This window comes from Nematostella vectensis, chromosome 3, assembly GCF_932526225.1.
Source record: "Nematostella vectensis chromosome 3, jaNemVect1.1, whole genome shotgun sequence".
NCBI classification, from domain to species: domain Eukaryota; kingdom Metazoa; phylum Cnidaria; class Anthozoa; order Actiniaria; family Edwardsiidae; genus Nematostella; species Nematostella vectensis.
The window spans coordinates 11640450-11660612 of NC_064036.1; the positions used below are offsets into that span (position 1 = coordinate 11640450).

The 20163-nt window shown below is 40.4% G+C and overlaps 2 protein-coding genes across 5 annotated transcripts in view; one reads left to right on the forward strand and one right to left on the reverse strand.

Annotated features, from left to right (window-relative positions):
• LOC5519989 (glutamyl aminopeptidase) overlaps window positions 1–3874 on the forward strand; it is an 18411-nt gene extending 14537 nt beyond the window's left edge. For all 3 annotated transcript variants that reach the window (XM_032364960.2, XM_032364962.2, XM_032364961.2), the window contains 6 exons: window positions 189–262; window positions 692–802; window positions 925–1092; window positions 2179–2322; window positions 2848–2929; window positions 3241–3874. In XM_032364960.2, the coding sequence (XP_032220851.2) occupies window positions 189–262; window positions 692–802; window positions 925–1092; window positions 2179–2322; window positions 2848–2929; window positions 3241–3402 (741 nt within the window). In that variant the 3' untranslated portion in view covers window positions 3403–3874. The remainder of the gene's footprint in view (window positions 1–188; window positions 263–691; window positions 803–924; window positions 1093–2178; window positions 2323–2847; window positions 2930–3240) is intronic.
• LOC116603561 lies at window positions 3666–16131 on the reverse strand. Of its 2 annotated transcripts, none has more exons than XM_048724506.1 (13): window positions 15935–16131; window positions 15161–15833; window positions 14770–14916; window positions 14456–14610; window positions 13147–13327; window positions 12249–12368; window positions 11845–11999; window positions 11148–11333; window positions 10695–10926; window positions 9786–9940; window positions 9181–9463; window positions 4717–4914; window positions 3666–4317 (listed from the first exon to the last, which is right to left on the reverse strand). In XM_048724506.1, the coding sequence occupies exons 2-13, from the start codon at window positions 15201–15203 to the stop codon at window positions 4313–4315; spliced, it is 1860 nt and encodes a 619-aa protein (XP_048580463.1). In that variant the 5' UTR covers window positions 15204–15833; window positions 15935–16131; the 3' UTR covers window positions 3666–4312. The 2 variants fall into 2 exon arrangements, with proteins under 2 accessions (XP_048580463.1, XP_048580462.1); XM_048724505.1 differs by having other exon boundaries at window positions 12159–12368.
• Window positions 16132–20163: the final 4032 nt, after the last annotated feature.

Sequence of the window (20163 nt, forward strand, 5' to 3'; positions counted from 1 at the left end):
GAGTTTGATTTTAGATTATTCACTTTTGCTGCTCTTTTATTTTTCTCTCCCATGCTGAGCTAACTACCCTCTCTCGTTCATTTCTCGCAACTCTAGTACTCTTTCGAGCGGCCCTTGCCGTTTTTCCTCTTTTATCACCCTTCGTATCATGTGGACGACTTAGATTGACCTTATCTTCTATTCCTTAGAGATATCTTCAGTACCAAGCTAAGAAGCAATACGATGCTCTTGGGTTCAAGGACGCCGGTAGCCACTTGGAAAAGTATGTACAGTCAAGTTCTCTCCCTCTCTTTTAATTAAAAAATTGTCTCTACCACAAAGACACCATTGCTATGAGACTACTACAGGGGCACAGTCCACTGCCATTTCATCATCTTAATGTTATCAATAAAATTACAATCTAAATTAGAAATTACAGTCGACAATAATACACTAGAGCCTAAATTGGCCTCTTCATTAAAAAAAAAGAGTGGGTTTGCGGTGCGTAAATTGCAGGGGAGTGAGAGAGGAAAGGGTAAAGATGGAAAGCACAATCAGTTCATTACGTCTTTCTCTCTGTGTGTCGATAGATCCCTGTGTATATAGGTGCTGTGACATTAATAACAGTGGAAGTAGGCTAGCATTCTTTTATATCCTATCAAGTAACATAGGACGTTTTAGGTATATTAATGATAATATTATTTCTTCTAAGGTTCCAGCGAAGTTCAATATTGTCAATATTCTGCCGAAATGGTGAGAAGAGCTGCGTCGGGAATACTACTGAGATGTTCAAAAAATGGATGGAAGATCCAGAGAAAAATCCGTGAGTGTCTTATCACAACCTTTGCGAGCGATATCAGAAAACAGTCTAGGCCAACACACGGGTCTTGGGGCGTGTTTGACAGGTGTATAGCCACCTTCTGATGATGCGGATGCGTTTTGTAGGGTGCCATCGAACTTCCGTAATCTTGTGTACTACTATGGCGTTGCGAATGGCGGCGTGAGGGAATGGGACTTCGTCTACAAACAGTTCATGAACACTCGAGTTCAGTCAGAGGCTATTACACTTTTGTACGCGCTTTCGGCGTCGAAAGAGACCTGGATTATAGGCCGGTGAGTTCTGTTGTGTTCCGCTTCGATGTAAAGAACATACTTGCATGACATGTAAGTGTAATTGTGTAGTTCCAGAAAATATCCATACGCCACCCATTCAGGGGATTGGAAATTCCGGGATGGGGTGGGGTGGGGGGTTCAAACGCCAAGGAATTTTCACAGGGGAGGGGGGTAAAATGCCCTTTTTCCTAAACAGTTACTGTATTTATTTTTTGCAGGGGGTTGGAAATTCCAGAGGGGTGGGGGTCATACCTCCGACCCCCTCAATGAGGGGGGGGGGGTATGGATATTTTCTAGAACTATACATTTTACCTCTGAATACCGAACCTCTACTGGATAAGGAGGGTTGCCCTTAATACCCCTAGCTAGCCCTTAATACCCCTAGCTAGCCCTTAATACCCCTAGCTAGCCCTTAACACCCCTAGCTAGCCCTTAACACCCCTAGCTAGCCCTTAATACCCCTAGCTAGCCCTTAATACCCCTAGCTAGCCCTTAATACCCCTAGCTAGCCCTTAACACCCCTAGCTAGCCCTTAACACCCCTAGCTAGCCCTTAACACCCCTAGCTAGCCCTTAATACCCCTAGCTACGGGCCTGAGGCATTGTTACTCAATATCGGACTAGGGACTTAGGCTAATCCCAGAGTCTAACTCATAGTGAAGGCTGCCAAACCGAGCTGGGTTGCTAAAATACCTGGTTCTGTTCTGGAAAACAGGCAGGATAGAATAAAGCTTTGGAATGGGATGCATGTTGGTCGGGATAAGGTGTTTGAGCAGTTCTATTAGAAATAGCAGTACGATTGTAATACAGAGTTGTTATTATTGCCTATAAATGATTATTGTTTGAATATACGAATCTATGGTTGGGCCAAGCGCCCCCCCCCCCCCCCCTATTTTAATATATTTGGCTTAAAAACAACAAGAAATATAAGGAAATACACGGAAGAACAATAAATCCCCCCTTTTTTGAAACCCTTTCCTCGGTCCCCCCTTTTTTAATTCCTGGATCCATCCCTGATAAACGCGGCGTAATTGGGCCGCGCTGGTAATCTCCCCTTCCTTATCAAGTCTAAACCTGTTTGCTCTAGTTTCTTGGAGTACTCGTTAGACCCTGCGAAGATTCGCCCCCAAGATGCCACACGTGTTGTACAATACGTGGCAAACTACAACCCGAACGGCAGGCTCATCGCGTGGGACTTTGTACGACTCAACTGGGATACTTACAAGCAAAGGTGAGAACACACACTTCTAGTTATTGCTTATAGTCATAATAGTCCAGTTTCGAATTTACCCGCTGGACGTAGGCACTCATAGATACAAGCACTCATAAGACACAGCGCAAGCCTCGGTTCCGGACGAACCGTTTGCAAACACCCATAAGCCAATGGAGAATTCTCAAGGTTTTACATTGTTTTATTTTCTTAGCTTTAAGGGATTCTCGCTGGTATGTGCATGAAATATGCCCCAAACCGAAGCACGCATTAATTTGTGTCCTTAGTCCGTTTGTCCAGTGGAGACATAGTAGAATTCGAAACTTGACCATTAGGCATAACAGTAGTAGAGTACTTCATTGAATTTAAGTATTAGTTGCAGCCAGGGTTTGCTAAGGGGTCGGGCATGGACGATTCTTCAAGAAGTGACTAATACTTATGGACGCCGTGAGGGATGTATCCTAGTTACTCACCCGCCTTCCGCTATTCTGCCTTGTGACGGTGTGTTTCAAGTTCTTATTTGGCTTTTGATATTCCTATTTCCAGATATGGTGGAGGCTTCTTTGCATTTAGAAATCTCATTCTCGGAGTCACGAGTAGTTTCTCCACGGAGTATGAGCTCAATTCGGTAAGAAAACAGCCGCTACAGGGTAGTGTATACGAATATCTCCTTGTTAACAATAATGCGGTAAGAATAAACGGTAAGAAACAGCCACTACTAGATGGTGTATACGAATGACTACCTAATGTTCAGTTAGCACACCCCGAAACTGCCTATTAATGCCACTGCAAAAAATCCAAATTACCAAAGTTATTTAGAATAAATTTGCAACATTTTAAAATTGCAGCTGCAACGCAAAATTTGGTTATTCTGTGCCTGTTGTAATGTTACAGAGGGTCTCTTTAAAGCGATTAACTTTTTTTAACTTTGTCTTTTAGCTCCTAAAATTCAACGAGAAAAATAAAGACCCAGGCTCCGGAGCGCGGGCCCAGGAGCAGGCCGTGGAACGAGTGAAGGCGAACATTAAATGGCTGGCGGAGAACGAAAAGGGCATCGAGACCTGGATGCACAAGTTTATCAAGGACAACAACATCCCTTGACCTCCCTCCCCCCCCCCCCCCCCCACAATAGCCATTGCTGTAGTATCATATAGACTGTTATATTTTTTTCCCGACGTTGGCCCGTCTTCTTAACATTTACACATTGGTGGTATCTGCCATACATTTATTTGCCCTAACAATCTTCCTCCCTTTTCGATATTTCTATGTTTCGAATTGTTTAAGCAGCCAGTGCAATTGGACTATGTACATATGCACTAGAACGTTTAATATATTAATTGTTCATCATTGTGTATTTAGAGTAATTATTTGAAGTAGGTTTATTAATATATTCTTAGTAAACGATTAGCATAAGTTCTGTATGTACATGGCATTAGTTGAATGTTGTAAAGTACAGGCGCATTTTCTGTAAATCCAATGGTTCTGGTTCTAACGTTATGACTGGGAGATGCCAGTCTGATTTTCGTGTGCACAAAATCTAATAAAAAAAGTTATAGCTCTAGCGGCAAACAAATGATAGCAATTAGCTCCTCTCTTGCCTTTTCTATTATTGAATATGCCTTATACAAGTGACAACGCCCCCCCCCCCCCCCACCCCACCCCAGCGGCGTGGTTCTGTTTGGGTTCCCTGTCTTGTTAGGGGTTCCCTGTGGTTGATAATGTGACATTACCCGAAACCCTTTTCTTAGCCTCTCTTATGTTATTATTTCAACTAGAGTGATGTTCCCGAGATAAAGCGGGAATCAAGTGCACTTAACTGCCATGATTTGTGCGAGCGTGAGGTAGTTATAAATAAGGGCAATTTCCACGTCTTTAATTGAGCGTGCCCGTAGAAGGCAAATCATTGCTTTTTCTTTTGGCGACAGCGGTTCCGGGGACAGTCCTTTGTGTTATCTTTTACTTGGGCAGCCCATTTTGGCTGCTTCTTTTGGCCACCACCCGCCCTTGTTGACTAACCTGCAAGAGATTTAGTGAAAATATGAGCAAAATGCGTTTCAAACACGAATTACTCGCGTGTCGAGCTATAATGTTTCTTTTGTGTCTAACAGTTATTATTCTTACGTCACATCTCATCATTTCTTAAATGTTATATGTAACCTTTGCCGCCTGTAGCCCTAAAGCTGTAATATTGGAAACAATAGTTTTCACGAGCATCATTTAAAGGAGCAAGAGCTAGGCAAGAGCTAGACCCTATTTAGCTGAGGATCGAGCTTTTGCAAAAGATGCATTTTTGTGTTTAACTCGCACTAACGACTAGTGTTCTGGCACTTAGACTAGTGTTCTGGCACCTAGAGTGACCGCCGTTTAGATGTATTAATTACCAGTATTTCTAAACTCAAAGTGCTTTATACTGACCCGCATGTTTTTTCTTTTGATTCTTTTTGTTGAGGTGACAGTGAGGATAAAAGCCTTCTCTTTTGGCAGTGCTCGTCACGTCGTTCCTGGCATCACTCATTGTGTAATAGGGGATCCCGTTGTAGCTTAGACAATCCTTCTCTTCAGTGCTCCAATCTCTCGATCCATCATGCCAGATAGTGCTAAGATCGCCAGCACCTGCCAAATTATAATCACAAGGAGCTCGTAAACGGACAGTTACATCCTGTTTTGTCGTGATTTGCATTAAGAGAGGGATGGCTTTTTTTAGCGAAGCTCCCACGCGGCGTGAAGCGCTGCGTGAACCGAGCTCCATACCTAAGAAAAAGTGGTATATAAAACAAATATTGTAACAAATATTGGTAACCCATCGACTCGAGGTTTCGTGACGCGATGTCCGTCCGTCCCTTAAAAACATCGTATGACAACCAAACTTGGCAGGTGTCATGTATGTATCAAGGGAAGTGCAAAACTGGTCACGTGATTGGTGACGTCATCGATGACGTCACTAGAAGCAAAAATATGCTGACGTCATCAAAATAAAAATAAAAATTTTATATTTCACGAAGGAAACAAAGTGTGACAACAAAACTCGGTAGGTGTGATGTTGTTTCAAGTGGGGTGCAATGAGATGGTCACGTGACGTCATCAATGACGTCAATAAATGAAAACTACCCTGACGCCGAAACATCGTATATGACAACTAAACTTGTTATGTGTCATGTAGATGTGGGGGGTATAACAAGCTGGTCGCGTGATCTGTGAAATCGTTGACGTCATCAAAAACAGAAATAATAATAATATTTAATATTTTTTAAATTATTTAAGAGAAAATAAGCAAAGATTTGGTCGTTTGGAGCTCCGCTTTTAGGCAATGCCTAAATCTATATATTTCAGGTCACATATGCTTGTCTAATCACTAGGTTGTGTAGTATCTTAGGAAATCTTGACCTCTTTTCGGACCAGTGGAAAAAGTAACTGATGTGGTACCAAAACAGGGGCGAATTTAGGTGAAGCTTTGGCAGTCCCAACACAAAAAAACATGGCACAAGAAAGAAATCTCGTTTTTAGGCCGCCAAGAAACATGCCACAAGCCCCATTTAAAAAAAAAAATACCAGGTCCGCCCCTGCAAAGCAATCGTTTGTGCATCGTTTGTGTATTATAGCTGTACCTAACGATTGTTTATTCTTGATAGAGTTTGATTGCTTTGGTTGTTGATGTAAAGAATGGTTTCCATACGATTGCACACGATGGCGACAGGTGACTTTTTATATAATCGTACACGATCGCCAACTATTATATGGAAGCCTTAAATGCGATTGGTTTTTTCTCTCTAATTGTTTGGTGACACATTTCATTGTATGATTGATGAGTTGATAATTATAATGACGATGGTGATGATGGTGTTAATGTAAGTGATGTTGATAATGAGGCGATGATGGTGTTTATATGGGTGATGGTGTTAATAGAGGTGGTGGTGTTAATGATTATGATGATGGTGTCAATGATGATGATGATGATGACGATGATGGTGTTAATAAAAGTGGTGGTGATAATGATTATGTGATGGTGATAATGAATATGATGATGATGATGGTGTTAATAAAAGTGGTGATGATAATGATTATGATGATGGTGTCAATGACGGTGTTAATAAAAGTGGTGGTGATAATGATTATGTGATGGTGATAATTAATATGACGATGGTGTCAATGATGATGGTGTTAATAAAAATGGTGGTGATAATGATTATGTGATGGTGATAGTGATTATGGTGATGGTGTCAATGATGATGATGATGATGGTGTTAATAAAAGTGCTGGTAATAATGATTATGTGATGGTGATAATGAATATGATGATGGTGTCAATGATGATGATGATGGTGTTAATAAAAATGGTGGTGTCAATATGATGATGATGGTGTTAATAGAAGTGGTGGTGTCAATAAAGATGATGATGGTGTCAATGATGATCATGGTGGTGTTAATGTAAGTGGTGGTGTCAATAATGATGATGATGGTGTCAATGATGATGATGATGGTGTTAATAAAAGTGGTGATGATAATAATGAGGCGATGATGGTGTTTATATGGGTGATGGTGTTAATAGAGGTGGTGGTGTTAATGATTATGATGATGGTGTCAATGATGATGATGATGATGACGATGATGGTGTTAATAAAAGTGGTGGTGATAATGATTATGTGATGGTGATAATGAATATGATGATGATGATGGTGTTAATAAAAGTGGTGATGATAATGATTATGATGATGGTGTCAATGACGGTGTTAATAAAAGTGGTGGTGATAATGATTATGTGATGGTGATAATTAATATGACGATGGTGTCAATGATGATGGTGTTAATAAAAGTGGTGGTGATAATGATTATGTGATGGTGATAGTGATTATGGTGATGGTGTCAATGATGATGATGATGATGGTGTTAATAAAAGTGCTGGTAATAATGATTATGTGATGGTGATAATGAATATGATGATGGTGTCAATGATGATGATGATGGTGTTAATAAAAATGGTGGTGTCAATATGATGATGATGGTGTTAATAGAAGTGGTGGTGTCAATAAAGATGATGATGGTGTCAATGATGATCATGGTGGTGTTAATGTAAGTGGTGGTGTCAATAATGATGATGATGGTGTCAATGATGATGATGATGGTGTTAATAAAAGTGGTGATGATAATGATTATGATGATGGTGTCAATGACGGTGTTAATAAAAGTGGTGGTGATAATGATTATGTGATGGTGATAATTAATATGACGATGGTGTCAATGATGATGGTGTTAATAAAAGTGGTGGTGATAATGATTATGTGATGGTGATAGTGATTATGGTGATGGTGTCAATGATGATGATGATGATGGTGTTAATAAAAGTGCTGGTAATAATGATTATGTGATGGTGATAATGAATATGATGATGGTGTCAATGATGATGATGATGGTGTTAATAAAAATGGTGGTGTCAATATGATGATGATGGTGTTAATAGAAGTGGTGGTGTCAATAAAGATGATGATGGTGTCAATGATGATCATGGTGGTGTTAATGTAAGTGGTGGTGTCAATAATGATGATGATGGTGTCAATGATGATGATGATGGTGTTAATAAAAGTGGTGATGATAATAATGAGGCGATGATGGTGTTTATATGGGTGATGGTGTTAATAGAGGTGGTGGTGTTAATGATTATGATGATGGTGTCAATGATGATGATGATGATGACGATGATGGTGTTAATAAAAGTGGTGGTGATAATGATTATGTGATGGTGATAATGAATATGATGATGATGATGGTGTTAATAAAAGTGGTGATGATAATGATTATGATGATGGTGTCAATGACGGTGTTAATAAAAGTGGTGGTGATAATGATTATGTGATGGTGATAATTAATATGACGATGGTGTCAATGATGATGGTGTTAATAAAAGTGGTGGTGATAATGATTATGTGATGGTGATAGTGATTATGGTGATGGTGTCAATGATGATGATGATGATGGTGTTAATAAAAGTGCTGGTAATAATGATTATGTGATGGTGATAATGAATATGATGATGGTGTCAATGATGATGATGATGGTGTTAATAAAAATGGTGGTGTCAATATGATGATGATGGTGTTAATAGAAGTGGTGGTGTCAATAAAGATGATGATGGTGTCAATGATGATCATGGTGGTGTTAATGTAAGTGGTGGTGTCAATAATGATGATGATGGTGTCAATGATGATGATGATGGTGTTAATAAAAGTGGTGATGATAATGATTATGATGATGGTGTCAATGATGGTGTTAATAAAAGTGGTGGTGTTAATGATTATGTGATGGTGATAATTAATATGATGATGGTGTCAATGATGATGGTGTTAATAAAAGTGGTGGTGATAATGATTATGTGATGGTGATATTGATCATGGTGATGGTGTCAATGATGATGATGATGATGGTGTTAATAAAAGTGCTGGTAATAATGATTATGTGATGGTGATAATGAATATGATGATGGTGTCAATGATGATGATGATGGTGTTAATAAAAATGGTGGTGTCAATGATGATGATGGTGTTAATAAAAGTGGTGGTGTCAATAAAGATGATGATGGTGTCAATGATGATTATGGTGGTGTTAATGTAAGTGGTGGTGTCAATAATGATGATGATGGTGTCAATGATGATGATGATGGTGTTAATAAACGTGGTTGTGTCAATGATGATGATGATGAGGGTGTCAATGATGATGATGATGGTGGTGTTAATGTAAGTGGTGGTGTCAATGATGATGATGATAGTGTTAATAAAAGTGGTGTTGTTAATTATTGTGATGATGGAGATAATGAATAAATGATGATGGCGTTAATAAAAGTGATAATAATAATGATGATGGTGGTGATGAAGATGACATCGGCCCTTACCCTGTTTGCAATTCCTGATCACGTACTTCGCCAGTTGGACCTTGTTCAGGTAACATTTATAGAGATACGCGACTTGACTTAGCCCTTTGCTGAGTTTAACATTCAGGTCGTATGTCTCAGGTAGCGAGGCCGTGTTAATTTTGGCAAGATACTCTCGTATTAGGGACGCTGCGTGACTGTTATTCGCACTGCGATCCGAGGCCTGATCGAGCATAGCCACAACATTACGCAGGGTGTTGTGAAGATCATCAGCTCTGAGCTTGGTTCTGATGTACTCTGCTCCCTAAACAAAGGGACCAATATTTAGTTTTAGCGCTGGGTAACAGACACCGCGGGAAATCTCCCTCGCATCTTGTCCCGAAAAATGGCTATTGTTGACAGCATTTACGCCCTAAGAGAAATAAAAAAGACATGACACCCCACGTATTTGCGTATGTATGCATGTGAGTCCGTGCGCGCCTTTATGTTGCAAAACATTCCAAAGTCAAAAAAAATCTTAAACAAAACGATGTGCGTTCTTGTAGCCCCTGAAATAACTCGAAAATGTAAGAACTGTATAAATATCGAGAACTATAAACAGTTTGGTGAATGGGGTGTACATCTACCTTTTTGTTTAAAAAAGACATGTAATCTGTAATATTTTTATTGAGCTCTTTCAAGTTGTTGTTTGCGGCGGTGATTTTGTGTGCCCCTTCTCGTGCATTCTTCTCCATCGCATCACACTGCTGGGGTTTCTTTATAATCGAGTAGATGGTCAGTGCTGCAAAGAAAACCAGAAGGATAAGAAGAGAAGGGTCTTGTTTATCATAGAGGAGCGCGATCGCTAAACCAAGTACACAAACAGCTACATTAAATTATAAAGGGCATGCCACGGGCGAAAGGATAGATAATCCGCAGTAACGCCGCTTTCTAAAAAGACGTCAAATACATCCCTGGCTAGCAAAAGTCATCTTTTATACTGTGTAAGCCGCTATCGTTACGCCCCCCCCTTCTCCCGGTTCATCGTAGACTGTGTAAGCGTTACGGTTTACGACCCCCCCCCTCCCCTCCCCACGTAATTCACCAACCGATGAAAACAGTATTAGACAATATTCATCTACAGAATGTATAAGACCACCACGATAACGTTTACGTACCCCCCCCCCCCCTCCTCCTGGATCACCGGCCGATGAAATTATCTCTACAAACTGTGTAAAAAGACTACGCTATCGTTACCATTTATGTTCTCCCTACCACTGGCTCGCCGGCCGATGAAATTATCTCTACAAACTGTGTAAAAAGACCACGCTATCGTTACCATTTATGTTCTCCCTAACCCTGGCTCACCGGCCGATGAAATTATCATTACAAACTGTGCAAAAAGACCGCGCTATCGTTACACTTTACTACTTTACGTTTTCTCTCCACATCGTTCACCTGCCGACGGGATTATCTCTACTAGCACTGTTAAAAGACTGCGCTATCGTTAAAGGTTACGTCCCCCCTCCTCAAGGTTCACCGGTCGTTCGACTCACCTTCTGTGACAAGTGTGGCGGCGCCCGCCATGACGCGCCATGTAGTCTTCAACCGACTGGCCCATTTGCCCGATGATCCGCTTGAAAGCCTCGCATTCTTCATGCTTGTCTTGGTGCTTTTGATGTAGTCATCGAGCCGATCAATGCCTAGAACCTTATCCGCCTTTGTGTGGCGCGCATTCACTAGCTGTTTGTAGTCACCACTGCCGGCTTGCGCGAAGCTTGCCAAATCCTGTGGATACTTTTCTTAATTCAATTTCTTTTTGGATATGATGGGATGATGCATGCATCATGCTAATTGGCTAATTCGCCACGGTAGCGCGCGTCTTGAATGGCAGCGCGAGAGAGCTGGGGCTAGTGTAAGGGCGCCCCTTACCCCTTACTTTCCTGTGTGAGTCTCATTTCCTTTTGAATGTCTAATCTACACCTCAGTATCAAAATCTCATTTCTAACCTTGTTGATCTTGTTGATTGTGTACCGCTTGTAGCCCAACCTCACGGCGCCGTCAATAAGAAAAGCTAAATAGCCAGCAATTGACATAACCGCCGAGTCAACCCTATCAAACACTGACTGAAACTCCGTCTGCAACTCTGTGTTCGACCACCTAATCACTGTTTGATTCTTCGCTCTGATGGCAGCCTGTGGAAGAAATCACAGTAGAACCCCGCTAACTAAAACTCGGCTAACTCGAATTCCCCGCTATCTCGAACTAAGTTCGATTTCCCTTGAACCTAATTTAGAGTCATTTTTACTCTGCTAACTCGAATTCCCCGCTAAATCGAACTGATTTTTGTTTCCCTTCAGAGTTCGAGTTAGCGGGGTTCTACTGTACCATTGTAGAGGGTGATTTTAAAGTAGTTCGTCAACATTGTTTTTATCTTGTGGTCAGGCAATGCTGGCGGTGTTGACAGCATTTGCATGGGATTTAGGGACGAACCAATATAAGAGATGTGATTAAACGGGGGGGGGGGGGGTGGTGATGTGATGAAGGGGGGTAAAAACAAACCTATATTAGAAATGTGATGAAGGGATAGGATATTTTAAATATTGAGAATGCAAACAAAAATATTCGAAAAAAACATGATCTGGTCCTAGTAGGGAATGTGGTGGAGGGATTTCTTGGATGACTTGCTTACGGGACATTTCTTACCCTTATTTCTGTCCATTTCCGGTCAAATTCCTTGACAATGTCGGGATGAATCGCTTCCAGGAGTTCGTCCGAAATCTTGATAATACTTAACAACATAGTGGCCACCATCTGGAATTGACCATACCCCAGCTCGGTATCTGTGAGCAGATTTTTAGCTGAAGCAAAAAGTAATAGATTAGAAATTTATGGTGTGCTTAACTGTAATACTCTTGATCAATTGGTTCCTTTGACCATTTGTATGTAAACCCTTTTGAATACTTTATGCGCCAATCGTATATTTTTGACACGAATAAGCCCCTTTCTTGAATTCATACCTGCAAGAGCATTGTTGCCTATCACATTGTTAAGTTTCTTCATTTCTCGTGATTGTGTTTTGTAAGTCTCTGCATACTCGCACAGCTTACGATTTGATAACTTCCCACAGCATTCGGTGATTTTCAGGTAGATATCCGTTCCCAGATCTACAAGTAGAAAGCCTACTTGGGCGCTCATTGTCACAGGCGTAAATGCAGTTCCTAAACTTCCTGCAATCAATAACATAAAAAAAATAACTGGAAGCTTAGCGAAGCACTTTAAATAAACATCGAGTGATGTGAATGGTGATGCGGTGCAATGTTGATGTGGGTGTGTATTGGGATGAAGTGAAAATCACCATATTAGTGATCATATACAACAATTTCTTGAATCACTGGGTTCTATTTTTTTCGACGTTTCGGCAATGCTGATCGTTAATCCTGACTTAATCCTGATTTACCGTTCCTGATGAAGGCAGAATTGCCGAAACGTCGAAAAAAAAAATAGAACCCAGTGATTCAAGAAATTGTTGTATAGAAATAAAACACTACAAGCACAAACAGTGATTATATGAGGGTTGTGTGATGAAGGGAGGGAGGGGGGATAGACCGCCAGGAGAGAAAAATAGAGTGAATAAGGGGGCGCGTGGAGCCGACTAAAGGACATTTAGTTCGGGTCGCCTTTGCCCCTAAATTGCGAAACCAGTATTCGTATTAGTTTTTTGTATATAGTATTTAAATAATTTTTTTTGTACCTAGTTTTTTCCCCACACATTTTACCATTGAATTTGTAAACATTTAATGTGTCGGGGCACGCATAAACTATCATCTTGATATTTAGCGCAACCAAGAGTCCGTGAAGATGAAGGGATATCTATCTAGCAATGAGACAACTTTCTATAGATACATTGCAACTTTCAAATACATAGTGTCCACGTGAACGTGCGGAGTTTAATATAAGGGCGACTATCAAATAAAGGGCGACTACTAAAACATAAACCGAACCTACTCTTTTGACTGCTTAATACCGTTCCACTATCTTCCTTTTTGTCCTCTATGCTCCTTGGTGCGTTCTGCGGCCTTTCTACATATCTTGCGGAGGTAAATTCTTGTCCGAGGACTAGTAAAATAAGGAATAGGCAGAATCGTACTGCTGCCCTTGCCCCCATCGTACGTGAAATATCTGAACACTAATAAAAACAGAATAAAGCATAATATTCTAGGAAAGTACGCGCGCTGTGATTGGCTGATTTAACGGGCGAGATTCCCCCATCTCAGAACCATTGCCATGGTAAAAAGAGCCATTTATCTATACGTTTACGACAAATTGATTGAGAAAGTCAGCTGCTTTTACGTCTTTGGTAAATAACTTTTCACACTTCTTTTTTCCCACCGTTAGTTGATCGGCAATTGCGCAAAGCCTAAGTTTTTTTTTTTCGCCGCAGTTACTGTCGAATCCGTTGTATCGCGACGCCACATTTTCAAAACATCGATTTGTTTTTGTCTTTTGGGATTTTCTGTTCCGCCAGTCAAATTATGCTAAGTAAATCAGATTCTTGCCATCTCTCGCCTAGTACAGTTGCCTGACTTTTTGTCGCGACACTGTCTGGTTTTCGTCCAGTGGATAGCCAGGGAAGTGCACAAAGCGAGACTCTGATTGGCTCAGAATGGTTTTACTGGCGAAACAGAAAACCAAAACAAATCGTGTTTTGAAAACGCGGGTCGCGATACAACGGATACGACAGTAATGGCAATATATTAAAAGATTTATTAACCTCGTCTGCACGGAGAAATATCAGACCATGGTCTTTTCGACCTGCCTTTGGAAACGTACAAAAAAGTCGAGAACGCACACTTCAAGTTTATATTGCTTGTAATCATAATAGTCCAGTTTGTAATTAAACTTTACCCACTGGACATAGGCGCTAAGGACTCAAAGATACAGGGTAAACCGTTTGCAAACACCCACACACCCCTAATCACTGTTTGATTTCTCGCTATGGTGGCAGCTTGTAGAAGGAATTACCATTGTAGAGGGTTATTTTAAGTAGTTCGTCAATATTTTCTTTATCTTGTGGTCAAGCAATGCTGGCGGATGTTTACAGCGTTTGAATGGGACAAACCAAAAAGGGGGGATAAAGGGGGGGATGATGTGATGAAGGGGGGTAGGGACAAATCAATATTGGAAATGTGTTGAAGGGATGGGGCATTTCAAGTATTGAGAATGTAAACCAAAAATATTAGAAAAAAACATGATCCGGTCCTAGTGGGGAATGTGGTGGAGGGATATATTGACTTGCATACGGGACATTTCTTACCCTTATTTCTGTCCATTTCTGGTCAAATTCCTTGACAATGTCGGGATGAATCGCTTCCAGGAGTTCGTCCGAAATCTTGATAATACTTATCAACTTGGTGGCAACCATCTGGAATTGACCATACCCCAGCTCGATATCTGTGAGCAGTTTTTTAGCTGAAGCAAAAAGTAATAGCTTAGAAATTTATGGTGTGCTTAACTGTAATACTCTTGATCAATTGGTTCCTTTGACCATTTGTATGTGAACCCTTTTGAATACTTTATGCGCCAATCGTATATTTTTGACATGAATAAGCCCCTTTCTTGAATTCATACCTGCAAGAGCATTGTTGTCTATCACATTGTTAAGTTTCTTCATTTCTCGTGATTGTGTTTTGTAAGTCTCTGCATACTCGCACAGCTTACGATTTGATAACTTCACACAGCATTCGGTGATTTTCAGGTAGATATTCGTTCCCAGATCTGCAAGTAGAAAGCCTACTTCGGCGCTCATTGTCACAGGCCTAAATGCAGTTGGGATATCTGTGGGCAGATTTTTAGATGAAGCAAAGAGTAATAGCTTTTAGAACTGTATAGTGTGCTATCTGTAATAGTCTGGATCAATTGGTTCTTTTGACCGTTTGTATGTAACCCTTTTGAAAGCACCAACGCTGTTGCATTTTTCTTAAATTATCGTTTATTTTAGGCATGAATAAGTTATTCATACCTGCAAGAGCATTGTTGTCTATCACATTGTAAAGTGTCTTCATTTCTTGTGATTGTGTTAGTGTGTAAGTCTCTGTCTACTCGCACAGGATTTGATAACTTTCCACAGCATTTGGTGATTTTCAGCTAGATATCCGTTCCCAGATATGCGAAACCACATTTTAAATAAATAGTATTAGTATTTTTATATAGCATTTCAAGTGTTTTTGTACATAGATTTTTCCACATTTTACCTTTGAATTTGAAATTATTTACATCTTGATATTTAGTGCAACCGTGTTAGATTAGATAAAGGGATATTTATCTAGCAATTTAAACCCCTTTCAATTGAGAAATTGGAACTTGCAAATAGTGACCGCCTGAACGTGGGGAGTAGAGGTCCCAAATGCCAAACAAAACAGTAAACAGTGTAAACAGAAGGGAGGTAGTCTGCTAAGACTACAATAAATAAAGGGTGACTACTAAAACATAAACCGAACTTACTCTTTTGTCTTTGTGTTTTAAGTTAAAACACGTTCCCCCATCTTCCCTTTTGCCCTTTATGTTTCGTTGCCCGTTCTGCGGCCTTTCTACATATCTTGCGGAGGTAAATTCTTGTCCGAGGACTAGTAAAATAAGGAATAGGTAGAATCGTACTGCTGCCCTTCCCTCATCATACGTGAAATATCTGAACACTGATAAAAACAGAACACAGCTATCACGACGAAAATATTCAAAAAGAAAAGCGAGTCATTAGAAAAGCGATTCATTTCTAGACAGGTAAAATTATCGCTACCTTTTGTTAAATAATGTTCTCATGATACATCTATTGTCCAGACGAACAGGGGATAGTAGAAAACAAGTTCAAGGTAGGCCGCTGTATGGTCACTCTGCAGTGATTTGTCGAGGTTAGAGACAGTTTTATATACCCTAGCTCTGTTATAGGGATCAGTCGATCGAAAATTGACGATACGGAATAAGACACATATCCTGTTCGTCAGTGGAAAGAAAACGCCTTTGAGGCGCTACTGTAACAGGACCTGCCCACTGAAGCAGTGACCTTGGGTGATAATAATAATTTATTGATTTCTATACCGCGTTTTTACATGACAAGATAATCGAAATCGATGATCGGGTGATGAAAATAGAGGAGACTAGCCGCTTACCAGGCACGGCTGCTTTAAGTAAACGAACGATATACAATAATAGCCCTTACAGCAATCCTTGATAGCATTAATTGCATATTCCTGGCAGATCTACTTAGGTTAGCATTTTCATTTACGGACTCTTGTGGATCAATTATCAATCAATTTCATGTCGCACCACAGGAAGGAGTTCTCCTAATTTTTTTAATGCAATTTTTTATGCTAACAGGCATCTTTAACGAATATTTATTGTCCTATAATGATAGTTTTTCTCTATAATTTGTTTTCTTTTGGTAACATGTAGAAAACAATCGGGCATGCCTCACTTGTAGAGCCACTGTTCCCGGTCCACTGGTCACGAAAGGTACCGTACCCGATGACGCACGTCTGTTCTCATATCGCTTACTCTGCTGCTTCCCCCCTTATACGTGCTAGCCGCTTGAAATCAATGCTAACATGTTCAAAATTTCGGTGTTTTTCAACTATTACTATAAAACAGCTTACATCTTTCAACCACACTCGAAAAGGATTTTAAACAGACTACAGAAACATTTTAGGCTTAGTGGCCGAGCGTGGAATAGGTTCTTTTGCGTATGTAAACCTTTAGTGTGCTGATTTAGTAAGTAGTATCTTTTCATTTGTTTCTTGGAGGACAGGTAAATGTCAAGGAGATTTTCCGAAGGTTTATCAAGTACATTATTAAATATGCATGCACGCGAGAGAGCTTGTATGGAAAACATAACCAATTCTTTTTCAGACAACCAACAACAGGCGTAAGATGTATTTAACCTACTGCGAAACCTCCACAGTATTACCAGATTACGGACAGAAAAAAGTATCCTTCACATGGAGGTATACACTTTAGGAGAGTTTGAGTAATATATTTGAAATCGTAATGACGGAATCTTTCGAAGAATAAAAAGATACACTTTATAATTTATAAAGTAGCCTTTATCAAACAAAACTCACTATATGTGGCATTGAGGCGAACTCTGTAATACTGACAGGATTGCCTACTTTATACTATAATTATTTTCTTGTACCCTTGGATGCAATAAATGAGCCACAAGCAAACTTTTCGACACAAGCCGCTATACAACTACTGAAATGCAGCTAATCAATGCTATTTGAAGGGCCCCCTAATATAAACATAGTACGCTAGTAGCCCAGACAAGTCATCTATGCCGTACCGATGTGTTTACGGTACGCCTTAAGAACATAACTCATATGAAAATGAGCCCAAGAGCACCGTAGGCCATAAGTGAGTCAAAACACTTGAATATTATATAATCCCAATAATCCAATGAAAGCCTTGACGTCGCTCTATATTGCGTGGCCGAGAAACTCAACTTCCGCCTCATCCCGGCAGTATGTTTACTGTTTACGCACACTATTTTTTTTCTTTAAATAGTTTGTAAATGTTACTCTTAGTTTCGGTTAAGGACAGTCTCGCATCCTATCCCTGCTTCCTTTATCTCGAAACACATGTAAGATATTATTTTAATTTTATTATATTATTATAACAAGTGAATACTTTTCCGTTTTTTCTTACTTTTACTAACGAATCCGCTGCACTTATAAAATCTTTTCTCCGCAGACAGCATTTTGCGTACAGTATAGCAGTGTAACGAAGTGCTCGCGAATTATCAGTTGTGCATTGCGGCCCAAGTTTTGGACGGGATAAGGGGAAGGCGTAAGACATTTTTTGTTGGTGAAATGGTGGCGGATAACACAAATAATCAAATTATTCGCATGTGAAAAGAATCTACAAGTAGAGGGCTAGTATTATTTATAGAGAACGAGGGTCGGATACAACATAATCAGTGTCGCGTAGTGGGGGGGGGGGGGGGGGGGAGGGGGGACCGATGTCCTGTCTTGTAAAAGACGATAGGGACTGCGCATTTAAATCTTATATCGCAGTCATGTTTCTGCTGCGTTTCTGCTGAGGCATGGAGTTTTCAAGCGAAATATCATAAGCCGATGTGTGAGTGCAGCTTTTCTTAAAAAAACATGAATTCTAATTTAAGGCTTGCCTCGTCCCCTTACTCATTTTCGCTGAGTGGCTTGTCGTTAGTGACGTAAGTCCGCTTTTGAAAGAATATGACAGCGCTGCATGGTGGGGCCTGGAAATTAGAGCTGACAAAGTTGAAGCCTGGTGACTAATATAAGGTTAGGGTAAAACTAAAATTTATCGGATCAGATTTATTGAAAACTAGTGGTTGGGTTGGTCCTGGAGTTACCTAGCTCCACCCTTTTTCCCGCGAAAGGTGGCGCGCAATGTTTTTTCTTTGGCGTATTCTATATATGAAAATAAAAAGCTAATACACCAAAAACTGGTATTCGACTCTGCCAAATTTTCGTCTTTAATAAGTACTGCTCTGAAGAAGCCTTATTAAAGACGAAAATTTGGCAGAGTGGAATACCAGTTTTTGGTGTATTGTATTTATTCTTCTTGTTCACAAACACGACAATTTGGGCTTTTTGTATTTATTCGTATTGAAAATAAAAGCTAGTATATTAAATACAATGTGAATACAGGTAGCTCCAAGGATGTCGCTTTAAGTAAGGACACTATCCTCCCCAGAAGCTGGCAGCATTTTTTCCATTGTTTTTCTTTTTGTGACTTTTATTAGGACGACTCTCTCTCTCTCTTTCCCAAGAAGACACGGGCAACAGCATATAGCCATGCTCAAGATACTCCCACCGAGTCTCCTTCTATTGAGCGAGCCTTATCAATCGAAGACACGGGCAACAGCATATAGCCATGCTCAAGATACTCCCACCGAGTCTTCTTCTATTGAGCGAGCCTTATCAATCGAAGACACGGGCAACAGCATATAGCCATGAGCAAGAGCGCCCAGAATAGAGCCCCTACAAGGAAGAGCTTGTCGACTATAGAACCGAGCAGGCCTGGTGTGACTCCCGGGAGAGTAAAGTACTGATACTTTAGCAGAGTCATCATTGGCGTAAGGATGATAACACCGTACAAGAAGCCGGCGAATAATGAGGTCGCGGCTCTGACAAGAAAGAACTCACACTCGTCAAACCGACTCCAACGGAAGAACGACGAGATGGCCTTCCATAGAGTGCTTATGGTAATTGCCACGATCAGTAAAGCCAGATTTGTTGTACTAGGCGCCATTAAGACTTCCAGTTGCTCATCCTTGACGCAATCAATACTCATACTGCATTGCCAGCAAAGGAGTCCGTACGACCCCCTGCGAAGTAAGTACAGCGCCATTGCGAGCATAGAAGTCGGTATGTCTTGTACAAAATTGGCGGCCAGAGTGAATCCAACTTTTCCCTTAACTAGGAGATCCCAGTTGTCTTGAAGAAAGTCCGCTTCCATGACGGAGAAAACCAATGTGCAAACCCACAATAAAAAGGCAAATCCAAATATAAGACTCGCGAAAACTAAGAAGACCAGGTAGATTCCCAGTGCGTCGTTGTATTGAGCCCGTATTCCCTCGATCTTGTTGGTATCGAAGCTAGATGTGCAATAAGTCAGCGGCTTGCTATAGTTTTTGCTCGACGTGATGGCAGGGTCCATCGCAGAAATCTTCTCAAACGTCACAGACGCATCTTTTGCTTCAAAGTAAACAGCGTAGTCGCAATAAATGTCGAAGCCTTGAAGAAACACAAAAATCACGAATTCTATGAGAAGCCCTTTGCTGAAGCCTTGAGGAACTACGTTAGCTTTCTTCGCTGCCTTTTTACGAGCCATATTTGCTTTTTTGATTTTTTTTTTCAAAACATGTAAAAATTAAATCAAAATAACTTTGATTGACGCTTTATGAATCCCATTAGCCTTTGCAGCAGCTTGTTGAAATCTTGGGACACTAAACCCAGGTACCTGTTAATCGGGGATAAATGTTTAATG

Bases quoted from the DNA above. Each gene is read 5' to 3' on its own strand.
- LOC116603561 (XM_048724505.1), bottom strand. From the start codon at position 15,203: ATGAAGACACTTTACAATGTGATAGACAACAATGCTCTTGCAG. The intron at 10,927-11,147 runs GTTAGAAATGAG...AAGTATCCACAG, and splicing joins CAATCAACAAGATCAACAAG to GATTTGGCAAGCTTCGCGCA. The intron at 4,915-9,180 runs GTAAGGGCCGAT...ATAATTTGGCAG, and splicing joins GATCAGGAATTGCAAACAGG to GTGCTGGCGATCTTAGCACT.